The following is a 20,627-nucleotide window of genomic DNA, read 5'->3' as shown; positions in this document are numbered from 1 at the left end:
TAATAGGCAATGTGTTTTGAGCTGATTTGTTGACATGATTCTAAGCATAAGTAAATTTGATCTTGAAAAGCAGAAGTTGCAATTTAGACTAAAATATAACATAGCACAGATTATATTTACTAATCCAATGCCCCGCATTATCTTTATGATTCTAATAGAAAATAAAACAAAATTATTGTATGTGCTTTCCTTCTTCAAGAAACTTAAATACAGTTTTCTTTGAATTCTTTCTATAGTACCGCTTAAAAATGTTTTCTAGTTTTTTATGTTTTTTATAGTTATGAAGTTGGTCACCTTCCAAAATTAATAAATTGGAACTTATCGTCTCTTCATTTAATCAGAAATTATTGTTAAAGAAGAGACATAAGCTTGCAGGTGCAAAACTGGCATTTGATATAGGTAAAATAAATGTCATTATTCTTAGTCGTTACTTCACCCATTATTTTAGTGAATGGCTTTTTTGAATTCTAAAATTACAAACCAGTAAGCAGATTGTGCAAATGTTTTATTTTTACCTTGTGGCCAACATAATAATAATTATATGTAATACATAAGTACTAACTCCAGACTTTGCTTTAAGCATATACATTTTCAGAAATGAATATAACCTCTTGTTAGAATAGCAGTTGATTTTTGTGAGTATAGAAATTTGGATATTTTCTTTAAATTTTATTGCTAAAAAATTAAACTTAATGTTTGTATTATACTTGTTTTCTCTGTTTTAGAAATGTCTATATTTTTATGAATTTGTATTTAAATCAATGTTAGTCATCAATTTTCAATTCAATACATTGGAAATTTCTAGTGTTGCTAACATTATGATTTAAGAAAATTGTCATATTTTACCACAGAATCTCAATTATATGTCATTCTGTTTTCTTAGGATCTTCCAGCACCATTACTTGATGATAATAGTAAGAAGGAATTTGATGAAGATGTGTATAATCATAAAACACCAGAATCTAATATTAAGATGAAAATAGCCTGGCGTTACCAGTTATTACCCAAGATGGAGGCAAGTAAAACTACAAATTCTTTCTAAAATTTGCAAATGCATTTGTTTTCATCTTACAGAATCTCTGGTGGTATGCCTATATGTGTATTTGTTTATTTAAAGAATTAGCTGTTTCATTTGTAGAGTATTTGGTCAAGATGATATATTTCTTACAAGTAAAATTATGGTAACTTGTTTTTTACCAAAATAGATTGTTTCATTTCTTCCATAATACCCATATAGAATGCTTTATTCTAGGGTTGCAAGACAGAGTAAGTGAACTAATGAAGCCATTTCTATCCAGTATGGTTACCTATAAATGTTCAATGTAAGTGATGGTTCTTTGGAATTACTATTTTTATCCTTAAACATTTTCAATCGTTGTATTTTCAAACTCATCTGTCTGGTAATGTCATCTATTCAGAACAGACAGAATAGGTGAGAAATGAAGGAAAAATTTCTGAGAAGTCAAAACAAATGCCAATAAATCTGTCCAGTAACTCATGAACTCTGTTCTTGATGATGGCATGGTTCATTTATTAGCTTCCTTATTTGATTGTTCACTTCATTCACTTTTCGGATGACATTATTTAACATCTATCAGATATTACCATACTAGTAGAAAAGTTAAAGAAGAGACATAAGCTTGCATAATCTGAATAAGACATAGTTTCCTTAGTCCATCCTTCTATAGTCTTCCATATTGACATCAGTGTTATCTTTCCCAAGGATAGAAATATGTGTATGATACTCTTTAACTTCAAATGCCTCATTTGGTTTCCTATTTTCACTACCCCCTTCTAAATAAATAGCAGACTGTAGTACCCTCTAATACCCTCCTGCCAAACTCAGACACAGCCTTAGAATTCTTCTCTACAGGAATGTTCTGGGTAGCCACTACCACTAATGAAAGTTAGTATATGAGATGAAACCTGTTTGCTATTATAAGCTTTCAATATGAAATGCAAATTCAAGATTGTATAGAAAATCTGTACAACCTAATCCAAGCCCACCTTTTTAGCCTCTTCCTCCTGTGTATATAAAACACTACATTCAACTATCCTATGAGAATTGCTCCTTATAAATTGCTTGTATTTCTTTTAGTAATGCTTTTTTCACTTTCTTACTCACCAATGCATCCTTCTCCAAGTTCAAATGTTACTACCTCTTATGGCTTTCTGTACATAATTATCTACTTTCTTTTTTTTCCCTGTAGCACTTCATATATTTTAAAATACATCTTTCTCTGGGTCTGGCGCGGTGGCTCACAGCTGTAATCCCAGCACTTTGGGAGGCCGAGGCGGGTGGATCACGAGGTCAGGAGTTCAACACCAGCCTAGCCAAGATGGTGAAACTCCATATACAAAAATTAGCTGGGTGTGGTGGCGGGCGCCTATAATACCAGCTACTCGGGAGGCTGAGGCAGAGAATTGCTTGAACCCAGGAGGCGGAGGTTGCAGTGAGCCAAGATCGTGCCACTGCACTCTAGCCTGGGCGACAGAGCAAGACTTCGTCTCAAAAAAAAAAAAAAAAATACATCTTTCTCATTGTTTTATACTTAATTGGTAGTGTAACTCTCCCCTCCACCAGACAGAAAATTTTCTGCAAGGCAGAGTGCTTGTTTTATTTGCTCTTGTACCTCCAGCACTTTTACTAATGTTATTTTAGTCAATAATAATGATAAATGTATTTATTCATTTAGTCAGCAAATACTAAGCTAAGCATCGTCTGTGTACCAGATATAAAGCATGTTATAATAGGTGCATATTAAGCAATGACATGTTATTCAAATTTAAGTGTGGAAACTATTTGAATAATAATTTTACACTGTGATTTAAATGACTGTGAACAAACTACAAATTTAAGAGAGAATATTTGCAACTCAAATTATAAAACAAGGACAAATTTTACTTACATACAAATAACTTTTAAAATGAATAAGGAAAATTCTACAACTGTTTTTTTTTTTTAATGGGCAAAAATATGAAAAGAAAATTTAAGTGACTCTTAAACATACAAAACGTATGCCCAATTTCAGTTTTAATGAGAGAAATTCAAATGAAAACTACACTGTCCTGCTATTTTTCTCTTATCAAATTGACAATGATCTAACTTGGTAAGACACTGTATTAGCAAGGGTGGGGGAAGCTGGTACTCATACTTTGCTGGTGAAAATGTAAAAAGGTACAACTTCTGTAGAGAGTATTTTGGTAGTAACATTCATGATTACAAAAACATGTATTCTTTGATTCTTTTGGAAATTTACATCATTAATATATTTACTAAAATGTAAAAGTGAATATACATGAGCTATTCTTGCAGCATATTTTTTTAATAGCAAGAGATTGAAAATAGCCTAAATGTCTATCAGTAAGCAAGTAGTTAAGTAAATTATGGTGTGTCTGAACAGTAAAATACTATACATTTGTATTAAAAAATAGAAGGAAGCTCTGTGTATTCAGTTGTTACAGGTATAGCCTAGTTTGGATGTGAACAAGAACTGGGTGCAGGCGGCCAGAATAGATGTTAGTCTGTTTAGGAAAATATGAGTTAAGTGATAGAGATCAAAACAAACTAGAAATAGAGGACTAGCACTTGAGAACCCTAATGGCAAAGAACTTCATGTCTTTGACTCTGGCAGATTTATTCAAGTGACTGGGCTTAATGGTGACTGTATTCTAATTTTTCTACTGCTGTGTCCTGAAAGAGTCAGTAATGAACCTAAACTCTTAAGTTTAGAGACTGGAGTACAGTGGCATGATCTCGGCTCACTGTAATCTCCATCTCCCACATTCAAGTGATTCTCCTGCCTCAGCCACCCGAGTAGCTGGGACTATAGGCGCCCACCACCACATCCGGCTAGTTTTTGTATTTTTCGTAGGGATGGGGTTTCATCATGTTGGCTGGTCTCAAACTACTGACCTTAGGTGGTCTGCCTGCCTTGACTTCCCGAAGTGCTGCGATTACAGGTGTGAGCCACTGCACCCAGCTGGTTTTGGTCTTTTCATTGGCAATTAACATTCTCAAGTGAAATTGTTGTCAAAAATGCAAGTAACTAAATCTTTAAGCCTTTTTTCTCCTTTTTTTGTTTTTTGAGACAGAGTCTAACTCTGTCACCCAGGCTCAAGTACAGTGGCACGATCTCGGCTCACTGCAGCCTCCACCTCCTGGGTTCAAGCAATTCTCCTGCCTCAGCCTCAGCCAGCCAAGTAGCTGGGATTACAGATGCGCACCACCACACCCAGCTACTTTGTGTACTTTTTAGTAGAGATGGGGTTTCACCGTGTTGGCAAGGCTGGTCTTGAACTCCTGACCTCGTGATCCACCCATCTCAGCCTCCCAAAGTGTTGGGATTACAGGTGTGAGCCACCGTACCTGGCCAGCCTTTTCTCTTATTGCTATTATGAAAGCTATATAGAGTTTGGGTAAAAATCATTTGTTTCTTTAAAAATACATTGTTTTTTATAAATTTGAATCATAGATACTATCCTTGCCCCAGTGAGTAGTGCTAATTTCATTCCTCCTTTTAGAGTCTGGTGTACCTGCCATTAGCTTTGTTATCTATTAATTAAGGTTGCATATTAACAAATAAATTTAGTACAGTTTTTCTTTTTTTCTTTTCTTTTTTTCTATTTTTTTTTTTTTTTTTTTTGGAAATAGGATCTTACTGTGTCGCCCAGGCTACAGTGCAGTGGTGCAATTATGACTCACTGCAACCTTGACCTCCCAGGTTCACGTGATCTTCCCACCTCAGCCTCACAAGTATCTGGGACCACAAGTGCATGCCACAGCACCCAGCTGATTGTTTAATATTTTTGTAGAGACAGGGTCTCACTATGTTGCCCAGGCTAGTCTCAATCTCCTGCTTTCAAGCAATCCTCTCACCTTGGCCTCCTGAAGTGCTGGGATTATAAGCATGAGCCACTGAACCCGGCCCTAGTGCTCAGTTTTCAAGGTTTAAAGCTTGAATGTTTTGAAAATTGTTCTCTTCTTACGATGATCTTGTCCAGATTATTTATTTTTTCATTTTCTTAGGTCTCTACTAAAAGATTACTTTATCAGAAGTGACTGCCTTTGTCACTGTAGATGAAATAAAACCACTCTCTGTCATCTTCTTTCACTGCTTTACTTTTCTTAAAGGCACTTATCATTAAATGATGATAATATATATCTAATTTATTATTATCATCTGTCTCCTACTAGTATGTGAGCTCAGTGGGAGAAAGGGACTTTGACCGTTTTGTTTTACTGGCATTTAGTAGGTGCTCAGTAATTATTTGTTGGATGCATGAATGAATGAATTATGTAGTATGTAGATTAAATATTAAACTGAGCTAAGACACATTAATCAATATAGACAAAATGATAGCTTATTTTGAATATGCAGTCAATGGTCATGCTTATGTTTACTTGTATTTACAGTGAGTTCTGTCCACTTTAGAAAATAGAATCACCTTCTGGCTTCTTTGCTTTTCTTTGAAATGTCACTAGCATGTATATTTGCCTGTTAAGGTAATTTTATATATGATGATTTGCCAAGACTGATAGGCTTTGATGATCACTCATCATTATCTACTTTATAAATCTAGGCTTTACTTTGCCTTTCTCATTTTCACACACACACACACACACACACACACACACACACACACACCTGGCTGTATTAGTTCATTCTCACTGAGACTGGGTAATTTATAAACAAACAAAAGAGGTTTAATTGTCTCACAGTTTCACATGGCTGTGGAGGCCTCGGGAAACTTACAATCATGGCAGACGGTGAAGGGGAAGCAAGGCACATCTCACATGGCATCAGGAGAGAAAGCACAGGGGAAGCTGCTACTGTTAAACCATCAGATCTCCTGAGAACTCTCTCACTATCAGGAGAACAGCATGGGAGAAACCACCCCCATGATCTAAACACCTCCCACCAGGGTCCTTCCTCGACGTTTGGGGATTACAATTCGAGTTGAGATTTGGTTGGGGACACAGAACCAAACCATATCACTGGGTTTTCTGAGATCAGATGAGATTGGGCACATTCAGGGTGGTTTGGCCGTAGACTTCACTGTTTTCTTTATTTTACTTGGGACAAAATGCAGTTAACATAATTGTGGCTTAAGATTAAATAAATAGTTCAAAACTAGGAGTGTTGATTATCAGAGATGCCTTTTAAAATAAGTTGTCACCAGGTCCTAAGGGTGTGGCCATATTACCACTTACTAATGCAAAAGAGGACAAGAATATATACACCTAGATCAGTAACAATAGTTCAGTAAAGCATAAAGCAGTGCTTCATTTAAATGGAAGAGTGTATAGTTTTAAAAAGCCCTCTTTCCTTCAACATGTGATTTTAATTCTCTCTCTAAGGTAGATATGCCTTCTTCTCCACTGTCTTATAATCATCAACCACTATTCCTGACACTCCATGAATTGTTAGCCAACAGTATATTCTGAGACTTAATTTTCTCAGTATTGCAGAGCTTTAATACCATGAGCTACAATGACTCCAGCAATTCATTGCAGTGTGTTAAGTCTTTATTATATTAAATTCTCAGGAAACATTGACTTTCTGTCTTAGTGGTTTAGCTGCAACAGTCCTGTGGTAGATGTGTACAGGTGTAGATGACCAACAAATACCATTTTTTCAATAAGTCAATGTAATTACAAAACACAGTGACGGATCTTCTCATTCTCTGGTGAATCATGACACAATAATAATAATGAATAGCATTTACATACAATTCATAATTTACAGAATATTCATTGCTAGTATTACATTAGAGTCTCACAACAGCCTTGTAAAATAATTATTAGCTCCAGTTTCTAGTGATTAAACTAAGGATCAAAGTGTTTTAAAAACTGGATTCTTGCTGTCTGGTATGCTATACTGAGAAATAAGAAATAATAACGGTAAGAAAATGTCTTATTTAGATTTTTTTGGTGCAGCTTTTCTGTGAAAGTTTTGTTTCTTTGTAACGTACTAGAAGTAGAGTACGGTATTGTTTTTTACCATTTTCCTCCTGTACCCCCATCAAAGTTCATTTTCTTTTAGCATCATAAAATTTACTGAACCATTTCATTTTACACACTTCCACAGATGACAAAGTCAAAAGGCAGTTTATGAATGTGAATTAGAAGTTTTCATAATGTAAAACTAAAGCAACATGTTCTTACCTAATAAGCTGACTAGTTATTGATAATAGTTTGATATTTTAAATTTATCAATTTTTATTGAGTTGATGACAGTTTTTTGCAGATGATAATTATTTACAACATGTAGTTATCGTTTTTAGAGGAAATGTCTAAGTCTTTGTTTTATAATTCTAGGCCTCAAAAGATTTCAGTGTTTCAAAATCTGATTATATGTTAATGTTATATGTCTTGAGCAGAAAAATTTGGGAAATTGTTTTTTCCTGTAAGAATATATTTTTATTTTCATTTTTAATTGGAATTTTAAAATTCTTCATCAGCAATAAAATTTTCATGGCTACCTTATGAATATTTTAGCTACCATATCTAATTTTAATTTCTAAATAAATTAATAATTATGAGTAAAGCTTCTAATTTTATTTTTACATTTTAATGAATTATTTGTGTTCTATATGTAAACTGTCTCAGCATGAAATCAATTTTCTGCCTTGATTCCTTCCAAATCTGTGATTTCTATCACATTACTATTGTAATTAGAAACATTAATAGAGACGGCAACTTAAAAAGCATACTTTGCTTTTTGGCAATTTAGCATATTTCTCTGAGTGCATAAGACTTCAAGAACTTTCAGTCCACTAATAAATTTATTAACTCAAACTTAAAAGAAATGAAAAGTCTCTTTCTTTCTCTCTCCCCATGGCCAGTCTGCTAAAATAGATTATTCATGCTTATTTGATTCAGGTAGGCTTTTGCAAGCTTCCCTACTAGGCCTGGGAATGTGGTACATTGAGGCCTTTTCAGAGGCTTCTGACATAGACCAAGCTTTTATTGCATGGTGTTTTATTATAGCCAAATCCTAGTCTCCACCCAGTTTGTAGGCACTCTGCTTATTCTTTTGAATCAGGAAAGGTTATCACCTACCTTAATCCATGCAGCAGCATGGATTAAGGACACCAGTGTGCCCCAGGATTCTCAAAGAGGATCCTGGAAACTTCTGGGTTTTTCTTTTTTGCTGTCTTTACTAAATTCTGTTGGGCCTTAGGGGGATTTGCATCTGAAATGGGCAACCTGGTGTTTTTCTCAATGAAGACATCAGATCAAAGTTCAGTTAGTCAAGGCCTTTCTAAAACATTAAGGGGGCTTGGACTTACACAATAAAAAGATGAGCTCTAGCAGAGATTGCAGTAAAAACATTCTGAACTATAATCCGGATAAAGAATAGATTATAGGCCAAAGAACAGACCTTGTTTAAATTGCTTTAGACTAATAACTTTACATTTTAAAAGTTTGCACCCTAGTTTTAAGAAACATTTTAATATTATATATTTTATTTATCAATAGTTTCATGGTAAATGGATAAATTATGTTTTGGGAACAAGAATTCTGTACATATTGGTTTGAAAAGATTAGATTGAAGCAAATTGATAGCATCTCTTTCATTAATGAAAGTGAGTAGTACCTTATTGAGGGATGAACGGTCATTTCATTTAAAAAATAAATGTCGAACCTACAGACTCTGAATCTGAAAAAAGTGTTTCTATTAGACTTTAAAAGTTTTATTTCTTATTACTGTATAATTTCATGTTTGTAGGCATTTAGTTTAAGAATATGAACCCTTGAAATCTTAAATGCAAATATCTAGTGTCAAGCAAATATGTCTTTCTTATCTAAATTTAAAAATTGTCACTTAGATAAGTATCTACTATGTATAGTTCTTCAATTTCTGTAGTGATTATCTAGTTTTGTTGAATAGTCTGAAACTTATATGTTTCAGGACAGTGGAAATTATGTAAGAGTAGATCTGGAATCTTTTATTAGAAAGTATTGCCAACTGGAATTTGTTAATAATTCAATTTTGGATAGTGGTATATATATATATTTTCAATGTGTTGAATGAAAGAAATTAGCTCAAAGTCCATTCAAAGCAACCTAATAATAATGTTATGTTAGTAGACTTTGCTATCCCATATAAATCAATTCAGTGTCATATAAATTAGAGTTCCTTATAAGAAAGATAATTTGTTGGAGAAATTGTTAGTAGAGAACACAAAAAGAGGGATTATCAATGAACCAATGATTATGCCAGGTTCTGATTGATCTAATGTAGGTCATATACATTCTTCAACTTTATCGTGCATTGTTCCTGTTTGGAGTATTGTAGTACATTTTATCCTATAAGCTTAATTTCAATTTGTAAGAAATGTTTAATATACATGTATATTGTCTTATGTGAGAATTCAATTTTAAAATGATACTCAGTTTAATATATTTAAATAGCTAGCTTCTTTTGGACCTCTTACCAGTGAATTAATTGAGTTTAAGTTTTCATTTAGTTCTTGGCAACTGCATATTTAATTTGTCATTAAAACCTAGAATCTTAAATATTAATTGAGAATTGTGTATATTAAGTTTTAAACTTAGAAAGGTATACAGTATAATGAAAAAAAACCAAAGAGGTTTTTAAATTCTTGTCAAATTTAGGGAACCACTAAAAGTGAAGAAATGTGAAAGATAAAAAGGTTGATTTGTAACTATAAATGGTTTAAAATAATAAAGGTTGTTGTATGCTTCTTTGAAATTTACTTAGTGTATGTATATCAGTTCTTCCTTATTAACTTAAAATTCAGAAGTATGTCATTGTTTTGATGGATGTAGGACAAATAAATTATAGCTTAAAAATAATTGTTTAATAGCCACTATGGGTTTTATTTTAGCAGATTGGACCAGTATCATCACGATTTGGTCACTATTATGATGCATCAAAAAGAATACCACAAGAACTAATTGAGGCTTCAAACTGGCATGGATTTTTTCTTCCGGAGAAAATATCTTCAACTCTCAAAGTAGAACCCTGGTAAGTTAATGACCGACTTAATAACAAAGTATGATTTCAAATTTTAGTAGAATGCACTTTTGCCACATTTTTGAAAGAATACACATCTAAGGGTAAATACAATAATAAATACTAGTTTTCTATATAATTTGTAACTTCAAGTCTATATATTTTTCATAGTATTTCATTACTGTGACTTTCTTTTTTCTTTGGTCCTATAACTGCTGGAACCACTATTTCTCTAATTTGCAACTTGAAAAGTCAGGACAACAAATTTATAGTAAGTGCTGGTTTTCAAGAAATGTAGAACAGTTCTAAACCAGAGTCTTTCAGCTTTAAATGCAAATAGACACCTAATAAATATGTATGGATAATAATAGCAATTAAAATTATACAAACTAGTATCGTTTGCTTAATTTAATTTTTTGGCATATACTTTTTCAGAGAGTAAACAAGTATGTACTTTACAATATTTTATTTATGAAGGCTTTCTATTTCTGGCTCTGCTGTAAATAAGACAATCTGTATAATTTTAAGTGAGTTAGAATTTAGAGTTTTGGTTTTAAGTATCAAAACAACCCAGCATGTTTATACTGCCAGTATGTTATTAAGACAAAATGAAAATTACAGGACTTGACATTGAATAATATATGTTATAAAGTGTTGAGTATTTAATTTCAATTTTTATTGCAGTAAATTATGGCACAGATTGTCATTTATATTTTCTTAAGCACTTGTAAAACCATTTTCAAAATTAGATGAACTATTAAATGAAGATTTAATAGCAAGGCATTGTGAACCAAAATGACTTAAAATTTATAGTCTCTGTTCTAAAAATAATACCTGAGAATTTAGTAGAGACTATTGTACTCATTCTTATTAAATGTTTCCAAAAAATATTCACTTTATTATGGAGTTCTCCAATCTATGGATAGAGACTTAGCAAAAGTGGTGCTTTGATGTTGTTTTAGCATTTATAACTACCATTAATGTATTACTGCTATGTGTCAGCCACTCTGTTAGGCACTTTACATTTGTTATCTTCTGTAATCCTTATATTAACCCTATACAGGGTTATGTAGTATTAATATGCAGAAGTATGTAGTCCCATTTTCTAGAAGATACTGAAATTCACAGAATTGATTTATCTGAGTTTAATTATTAAGTGATAGAACCAAGCTTAATCTGTCAGATTTATCTTTCTTTTTTGCTTCACTGCTTCAGAAGATTTTGGTGTCTTTCACCTTTTACCTTCCTATGTCATGCAGTAATGAGCACTGATAAAGGAATTTTTAAAATCTGGATTCTGATATTGAGTTCATCCTACCCTTAACCTTGGGCAGATCACCTAAAATCAGTGAAAATTAATATCTTCATGTGAAAAATTGGAGGTGGGGAGAAGAGGAAATACCACCTGCTTTACTACCTCACTAATTTTTTGTTAAGTTTGAATGATTATATTGATTTTTCTATTTCCCAGTTTTTGCCACACATTGAGTCAAACATGCATTTACGTACAAGCTTGTGAAATAAGTCAGGATAATTTTCCCTTAATTTCTCAAATAGTAGTAAAGAGTGGAACCCAGATTCCAAGTAAATTCTCCCTGATCAAATATCTGTATTAGCAACATTGCTATACTGTCTCCATTAACAGAGTGCTTAGGAAAATAAATGTAAAATTTATATTATGTTTGATGTATTTCAATGAAAAACAATACGGTGTTACTTTTGTGATTTAAAAAATATATATTTTAAGGACAATGCTTTTTTTACACCAGCAAGTACAGTGTTATTCTTCATTTACTCAACAGCTGGGGTAAGGAGGGGATTAGCATGTGTCAAATATCTTTTCCAAGTCAGGTGGTCTCCCAGACATTTGACTATGGGATAACTCATTAAATTTTGCCAATAACCCTCCAAGAGAATGTTAACCCCATTTTATAAGGAATTTCAGGTTAGAGTTGCTAAGTAACTCTCCTACTGTTGCAGGCTGTCAGTGACTGAGCTAACACCCAAACTCAAGTTTCTAAAACCTCTGCTCTTTTTTTTTTGTACCATACTGCCTCCATTTACTGAGACAGTAAATGTACACCCACCAACCTAGGTGCCAAAAAAATTACTCCTTAATCAGCTGTGAGGATATAATCCTATAGTCATTAAAATACATATTTTCTGAGTGTTTTGTAAGAACTAGCAGTTTTGCGCAGAATAGGAAAATTTATAGATTTTAATTATCAAGGCAGTATTTCATTTCATAGAGTTAACTGATAATTCATTTATTTCATATTAAACTTAAATGCTTAATTAAATGTAATTAAACTTTAAACATGTAATTAAATTAATTTTCAAAATGGGTACTTTACCATGTGAGATTTATTTTAATTTATGAAAAGCATGTGCTCATTTCACTAAAATGAACTTTACTGGTTCATTTATAAAACAATAAAGCTAAGCCTTACAGTTATCTATGCTTTTCCTATAATTAAGGCTAGAGGATATAGCTGTGTCCTACTGTCACATGTGAGGATATAATATATAATTTTGTAATTTCTGAAGGTGCTATTAAAACATGTAAAGATATTTTTACAATAGGAAAAACTGCAGATCATTTAAAATTTACAGTAACTAATTTAAAATGATTAGAAGGTTTGCCTGTAGAAAAAATTCATACATACAGTTTAAATTTTCAAATTAAAGCCAGAGTATAAAGACTTCAGATGTTTTACAATACTATTATCAAGATAGTTCTGTTTGGCTATTTCACTATTATAAATCAGATAATCTGAGTCACAAAATAATAAGTTGGTTTTGAGAATAATTCTGGAGTCTAAGATTTTTTACTTTGACTTTGTTTTCAATTAAGCTTTGCTAATAAGTATGTCCAAGCATAGTTTGGTTTCCTTAGTAGAAAGACACTGCGATTTTTTAGTGTCATCTTTCTTACTGATTAACAATTATATTAACATATTGCTTAATCTACCACTACCAACTGAATGTTTGTGTCCCCCCAGAATTCATATGTTGAAGCCCTAACCCCAAATGGATGATATTTGGAGATGGGACCTTTGGGAAGTAATTAGGTTTAGATTAGGTTGTGGGACCCTGGTGTGATAAGATTGGTATCTTTATAAAAGAGGGAGAGACACTGGAGCTCTCACTCTCTCCTGGAGCATGCACGAATAGGCCATGTGAGCACACAGCAAGAAGGGTGCTATCTGCAACCTAAGGGAAGAGCCCTCACCAGGCCCCAACTCTGCTGGCATGTTGATCTTGGACTTCAAGTCTCCAGAAGAATGAGAAAATAAATTCCTGTTTAAGCCACCCAATCTATGGTATTTTGTTATGGCATCCTATCTTTGTCCATTTGTGGTGCTATAACCAAACAACTGAGACTGGGTAATTTATAAAGACAGAAATTAAATATTGAACTTTCTATCCTCCAGATCTATGAGAAAATAAAAGTGCTGGCAGGTGTGGTTGTCTGGTGAGGCCACCATTCTGCTTCCAAAATGGCACCTTTTTCCTGCATTCTCCAGAGGAGGGAAATGATGTGTTCTCACATGGCAGAATGTAAAAGGGCAAGCTAGCCAAAATGCTATGTGAAGCCTTCTATATAAGGGCCTTAATCCCGTTCCTGAGAGAGGAGCCCTCATGACATAATCACCTCTTAAAGGCCCCATCTCTGAATACTATCACATTGACAACACCTGAATTTTGTAGGGGACACTTTCAAACTATTGCACAGACTGAGCTGACAATGTTAGGTCTTGAATATTGAGTTTGCATATAGTTGGTAGTCAATAGAATGAGTTTATTTTGATATGTTTCTTTGAATTTCAAGATTTTATTTTAACATATTTATCCTAACAATAACCAGTAGTTTCTTATATTGTCTGAGTGTTCTACTGATTAAATTTAATGAATTGAATTCTGTGAGAACCAGTTATATTTCTGGGAGAATTTGTAAGTGAAAACGATGAAAAGAGGATGGAACTAACATTTTAGAAGTCATCCCATTTTTCTCATCCTGCCAAGTTTCTTTACCAGTTTAAATGGAACCTCAGTGTAAGTCTTCTATAATGTTTTCCTAGACAAATTGTAATTGTGTTCCTCATACATTCCTACCTACTTCTGTTCATATTTCTATCAGGACACACTTAACACATGACACTGTAATTATTTATCTTGTCTACATGCTTGTCTTTCCCCTCAGACATTGGAAATCCTTGAGGAAAGGGGTTTTGCTTTCTTCATCTTTTTTTTTCCTTATATCTAGAACACAGGTGTCCAGTGCATGGTTGATGAATTAATGGATCCATGCACAAAATATAGTAACTGTAAGGGATAATTGGAACGACAGCTGAGAAAGGAATGAGGCCAGTAGACCCAAGTTCAGGCAAACTGATTTATTATCAGTCCTGCCAGCTATCTCCTGACAAAAGCAGAGGAGGCAGCCCAGACTACTGCAGGACTTTATAGGGAGAGGAATTGGGTCAGGGTCAGGGAGTTGAGTCGGGGGTGCAGGTGTCTTGACTGCATCCTGGAGATGTTTTTTGCTAGCTTTGTTATGCGAGGTTAACAGACATGTTAACCGCATCCTGTAACTGTCTGGACAAACAGTTACTGGAGGGGTCAGTGATGGGGGATTTGTCTGTTGCCCTGGGGTAGCTGTGTGGAGAGTGCAAGAGACTGTATTGTAAGGCCTGTGGGAGGGGAAAGGAGTGGTCTGGTCGGGGTGACCCTAACATTCCAGCCTTTTAACAGATGATGGGAAAGGGGGTGCCATTTTTCATCTGCTACTTCAAGCTGAGAGGGGGCAGTGGTCACGGGAAAGGCTGGAAGGTAGGGGTTGGTCCTGGTACTGGTTTTGAAATTGCTGGTATTTTTGTAGTAGCATCATGTTTTGTATGGTTCCATGGGTAGAAACTCGAACACATTCTGTAAAAACTGGGTAAAGAGACGTAAGAGGCAGGGCCCAAAGATTAGAAGGAGAATGGTTATGACGGGTCCTAGGAGTGGGAGTAACTAGGAGGCCTAAGAGCTGAGAGACCAAGGGGGCCAAGAGGGCCAGGCAGAGAGCTGTTTTTTTGTGTGTGGCCGGGGAGGGAGCAGAGGGGTGCACTCAGTCTTTTAGTTTTTTGACTGCATCCTGAACCAGGCCTGACTGATTTAAAAAAGAAGCAGCATTCCTCATCTAGGAAGATGTAGAGACCTCCATTTTTTGCAGTAAGTAAATCAAGGCCTTTGCCGTTTTGAAGGGTAACTGCTGCTAGGGAGACTAGTTGGTTTTTGAGGTGGGTAATAGAGTTTGCTTTTTTTTTTTTTTTTTTATTTAAGGGAAGCCTACACATCTGTAGAGAGTGCCTGGAAATATGATAATGAGGTTCCTCTTAACTGGTGTATAGGAATAGATGGAGAACGGAGGGCCACTCGGGTGGAAGTGACAGAGCATATATGACAGTTTGAGGTTAGGTTTTTTAGTGAGGTAAATAGATGGGGGGAGGAGAAATAAGGGCAAAGGAGTAGGTATAGGGGGCGTGCACCAATATGGAAGGGTTGGTGAAGGGATGTTAGAATTTTTTTTTTTTTGGTTTGTTTTTGGGGGAGGATGAGTTTTTGATTTTTGATTATCTAGTTCTTTTGGAAGGAGGTTTTTTTGTTGTAGTAGTGAAGTTTTTTTTTTTTTTTTTTTTTTTGTGGGGGGAGAGATACTGGGGTTGGATTGTAGTGACAACGAGGAGGAGAGCGCCAGGGGCAGAAGAAAGAGAGACCTTTTTTTGCTGCCTTGTTGGCTTTTGTGTTTTCTCTTCAGATTTTATCTGATCCTGTTTGATGTCCTTGACAATGTATAACCCCTGCTTTGGTTGGAAGGTGCAGCCTGAAGGAGTTGGTAAATAAGGGGGCCATTAGTGATAGGGATTCCTTTGGTAGTCAGGAATCCTCTCTTTTGCCAGATGACAGCATGGGAATGAAAGATGTGATAGGCATATTTGGAGTTTGTATAAATGTTGACTTGTTTGCCTTTGGAAAGAGTTAGGGCTCTGGTGAGAGCTGTAAGTTCTGCATTTTGGGAGGAGGATCCTGGAGGTAGTGGTTTAGCCTCAATTACATGGTTTAAGGTAACTACTGCATACCCAGTTTTTGGAGAGCCGGGGGCTCCGGAAGGGGAGCCATCTATGTGGAGTTGGTCATCTGGGTTAGTGAGCGGCTCGGGGGAGATGTTACGGAAGTGTGGCTGCAGGTGATCCAAAATGTCAGTGCAAGAATGAGTAGAAGGGGAAGAGGGTATGGGGAGTAGGGATACTGGGTTGAGGGGGGCGCTTTTGGTGAAGCTGAATTCGGGATTTTCGATAAAGAGGGCATGGAGTGACTGAATTCGGGAAGGAGAGAGGGAGCTTAATGCCTGGGAGGAGAGAAGATCCTGTAAGTTGTGAGAGCTGTGGATGGTGATACTTTGGCTGAATGTCGGTTTTTTACTTTACAGAGCTAAAATGGTCGCTGCTGCTAATGCTCTAAGACAGGTTGGCCATGCTTTGACAATGTTAATTGTTTAGAGAGTTATGCCACAGGGGCAAAGGAAGGGGGACTTACCTTTTGTTGCCCTAGGACCCCGAGAGCTATTCCTTGGTTTTTGGCGGTACAGAGAATGAAGAGTTGGGAGATGTGGGTTAAGGACAGGGCAGGTGCAGTGACGAGAGTGGTTTGGAGTCTGCAGAAACTGGGAAGTATGTTGTGTGTGGGGTTTAGGGGTTCATTGAGAGGGCCTTTGGCTGCTTCATAGAGGGTCCAAGCCAGGAAGGCAAAGTTGGGAATCTATATTCTAAAGAAACCTGCCAGTCCTAAGAAAGAGAGAATTTTATTTTTTGAGGAAGGCGGAGACAAGCTATTTATTAAGATTGCTTGTGCTGGGGTCATGGCTCGGGCCCTGGGGGAGAGTTGGACTCCTAAGTATGTTACTGTTGGGGTAGATAGTTGGACTTTGGAGGGGGAGCCCCTATATCCTTTGCTAGCAAGAAAGTTTAGGAGGGTAATGGTGTGAATTTGGGAGTCCTCTAGGGAGGGGTTGGAGAGAAGATCGTCGACATATTGGAGGAGGCAGCTGGCGGAGAGGTCTAAGGAGGTGAGGTCTTGGGCTAGAGGTTGTCCAAAGAAGTGAGGGCTGCCTCTGAAGCCTTGGGAGAGGACAGTCCATGTGAGTTGCCTTGACTGAAGAGTGTCAGGGTCAGTCCAGGTGAAGGTGAAGAGGTCTTGGGAATTAAGGTGTAAGGGAATGGTAAAGAAAGCATCCTTTAGGTTGATTACCGTATAGTGGGTGGCATTGGGGGGGATGAGAGAGAGAAGTGTATAGGGGTTAGGGACCATGGGGTGAATAGGGAGGACAACCTGATTGATGGCTCAGGGGTCCTGAGCGAGTCAATATGAGCGGTCAGATTTTCTAACGGGGAGGTTGGAGGTGTTATATGGAGAGTGTGTTGGTCTAAGAAGACAGCGTGAGCAGAGCTTGTTTATGATGGATTGTAAGCCTTTTTGGTGTGTTAGGGAAATGCGGTACTGGGCAATGTTGGGAAATTTAGAGGGGTCTTTTAACTGGATTTTGATGGGGTCCTGGTGAGCAGCTATGGAAGGGCTGGTGGTGTTTCACACTACTGGGTTAACGAGAGAGGTGGGTAGTGGGTGCTGGGGAGGGGGGGTCAGGGGCCGGACTAGCAGAGAGGAGCAGGAGGAACTCTGGTTGAGGGGGGCAGGAAAAGGTGATAGAAGCTTTGAATTTGGCTAATATGTTTCAGCCTAGGATGGGGTTGGGGCAATGAAGCATGATAAGGAAGGAGTGTGAAGAAAAATGGTATTAGATAGGGAACAAGTAAGGGATTCAGTAGCGCGTGGATGTGAGACGAGACCTGGGAAGGGTAAGTGGGTGCTAAAAATTTAGATAAAGCCGAGTAGGTAGCCCCGCTATCGATTAAAAAAGAGATCGGCTTACCTGCTATTAGCAGAGTTACCCTGGGCTCCGATGCAGTAATGGCAGATGGGACCAAGCCAAGGAGCCGTAGTAGGGTGAGCGATTTTTCACTCCTTGCCTTGCCAGGGTTTTGAGGAGTTGGTTTGTTAGCCTGGTTGTTAAGAGGACAATCAGACTTCCAGTGGTTTCTTGGCAGGCTGGGCAAGAAATTTTTGATGTTCTTGGGTTGGGACATGCTCGCACCCAGTGGCCTTCTTTGCTGCATTTAAAACAGGCCCCAGAAGGGATACTGCTATGGGTTATTTTATGCCCTTGGGTGCTGTTGCCAGATTGGCGAATAGCCGTGACTAGTAGCTGGCATTTGGCATGATCTCGTTGGGCTTTGTTTATTTTTTCTTGTTCATCCCTATTATTAAAGACTTTGAAAGCCAGGTTGAGAAGGTCTTGTTGTGGGATTTGAGGGCCGTTTTCAGCCTTTTTAAGTTTGCACCATATGTCAGGAGCAGACTGAGAGATGAAATGGGTATTAACAATGGTTTTTTCCGGGGAGGTGGGGTCAACACGGGTATATTTTTGGAGGGCCGCTGTAAGGTGAGAAGGAAATTCAGTGGGGTTTTCATCGACTCTTTGAGAGATTTCTTTGAGCTTTTCAAAATTTACCACCTTATGGGCTGTTTCGTTAAGGCCTGCGATGAGGCAAGTACTCATATGGTTACGAGATGCCCAGCCAGGGTCTGTGGTTTGGTACTCACAAGGGGGCTCCTTGGAAGGGAATATTTTATTTCAAAACTGTAAGACTTTTAGATTGAAAAGCAAAGAACCACAGTATATTCAGAAGTCTAAATATAAGATTAAAGATTACAGGCATGAGTCATGCCTCTAATCCCAGCACTTTGGGAGGTCAAGGCAGGAGGATCACTTGAGCCCAGGATTTCAAGACCAGCCTGGGCAACATAGTGATACCCTGTCTCTACAAAAACAAAAACAAACAAAAAATACTAATAGCCAGGTGTGGTGGCACATGCCTGTAGTCCCAGTTACTCAGGAGACTAAGGTGGGAGATTCACCTGAGACTGGGAGGCCAAGACTTCAGTGAGCTGTAATCATGCCACTGCACTCCAGCCTGGGCAAAAGAGCAAGACTGTTGTCTCAAAAAAATAGAAAATTTACACTCATAAGAAAGAAATTATAGAAGAGAACATCTAAGACTAAAAATTTGGAAGTATATAGTTTTAGAAGTATACTATAAATTACTTTATTAAAAGGATGTGGTGAATGATAAATTAGTGCAAATCTCAGAACTGATGGAAAGGCATCATGTAAGTGTGAAGAGAGATTCTGCTTAGCTGCTAGTGATACAATTAAAGTAAAAAGATAATATTTGAAATTTCAGAAAGAGGACTATTATCCTGGGCCTCATTTTTTGTTTGTTTTGTTTTGTTTTGTTTTTTAACTTACTTTATTTTCAACTTTTATTTTAGATTCAAAGGGTACATGTGCAGGTTTGATACAAAGGTATATTGCATGATGCTGAGGTTTGGGTTTCTGTTGATTACTTCACCCCGGTAGTGAGCATAGTACCCAATAGGTGTTTTTCAACGCTTGCCTCCCTTCCCCCACTGTATTCCCCAGTGTCTATTGTTCCCACCTTTATGCTCATGTGTACCAATGTTTAACTCCCACTTATAAGTGAGAACATGCAGTATTTGGTTATCTGTTTTGGTATTTCACTTAGAATAGTGGCTGGGCCTCATTTTGACCAATGGAGAGAAACTGCTTGCTTGCATGTTTGCCTTGTTTTTACCTCCTTTCTGTCCTTTAAAGACCATCAGGTACACAGAGTTAAGTGAATCGTCTTATTCTTCAGTTCATGCATGGTATCCTATCCTCACTGGTATGCATGGGTTTTGTTTTATTATTTTCCATCTTATTCACCCATTCCTAATCTCAGTCATCTCCTTCATAGTTATGTTTATGTATATCCTTCCAGATTTCTGCCCTCACTTCAATAATGTAATCTTTGACCCTTGACTCTTCTCTATCTCTGTGTCCAATCTATTAGCATGTCCTGTCAACTGTATCTTCAAAATGTATCCAGATACCACTTGCAACCTTCACCTCTACATGCTAGCCTACATTACCCACATTTCTTGCCACAGCTGTTGGGATAGCCTCCTAATTGGTCTTGCTGTTTGCTCTTTGGTCCTTGCTCCTTGTTGGCTCCTGTTTTTCTTCAAAATAGCCCTAGTGAGTTTTTCAACATAGAATTTTCCATCCAGTAGAATTTTCTGCAGTGATGGAAATTTTCTGTATCTGTGCTGTGTGATGTAGCGGCCACTAGCCACATGCATGAATACATGAAATGTGACTAGTAAGACCAAGGCACTGAATTTTAATTTTATTTTTCTTTAGTTAATTTAAGTAGCCATACATAATTAGTGGCTATCTTGTTAGGCAGTCCAGTTTTACAGTATACATCAGCTTTTATCACTACTCTGGATCAAACACTCCGATGATTCCCCAACTCATTCAGGATAATAAATCCACGACCCTACAAGGCCTTACCTAGTCTGATTGCTAGCTGGTCTCTCTGATCTCACTGGATCTCACTGAGGTTGGAGAAAAAGTAAAGGGAATATCAAGAATGTTTTCCAGGATTCTGATATTAGACTTAGGATAGTCCAGTCTAC

General features: G+C 36.7%; 1 protein-coding gene across 5 annotated transcripts in view; it reads left to right on the top strand.

The window, feature by feature from the left end:
• Nucleotides 1-20,627, top strand: part of ELP4 (elongator acetyltransferase complex subunit 4) — a 266,231-nt gene that overhangs the window by 81,109 nt on the left and 164,495 nt on the right. For 3 of the 5 annotated variants that reach the window (XM_008003180.3, XM_008003196.3, XM_073017531.1), the window contains exons 4-5: nt 884-1,015; nt 9,859-9,998. In XM_008003180.3, the coding sequence (XP_008001371.2) occupies nt 884-1,015; nt 9,859-9,998 (272 nt within the window). The remainder of the gene's footprint in view (nt 1-883; nt 1,016-9,858; nt 9,999-20,627) is intronic. The other 2 variants (XM_008003187.3, XM_008003206.3) reach the window with 1 other exon arrangement.

Source organism: Chlorocebus sabaeus, chromosome 1, assembly GCF_047675955.1.
Source record: "Chlorocebus sabaeus isolate Y175 chromosome 1, mChlSab1.0.hap1, whole genome shotgun sequence".
NCBI lineage: Eukaryota > Metazoa > Chordata > Mammalia > Primates > Cercopithecidae > Chlorocebus > Chlorocebus sabaeus.
The sequence above is the reverse complement of the archived record's forward strand: the minus strand, read 5'-3'. Positions and strand labels throughout refer to the sequence as shown.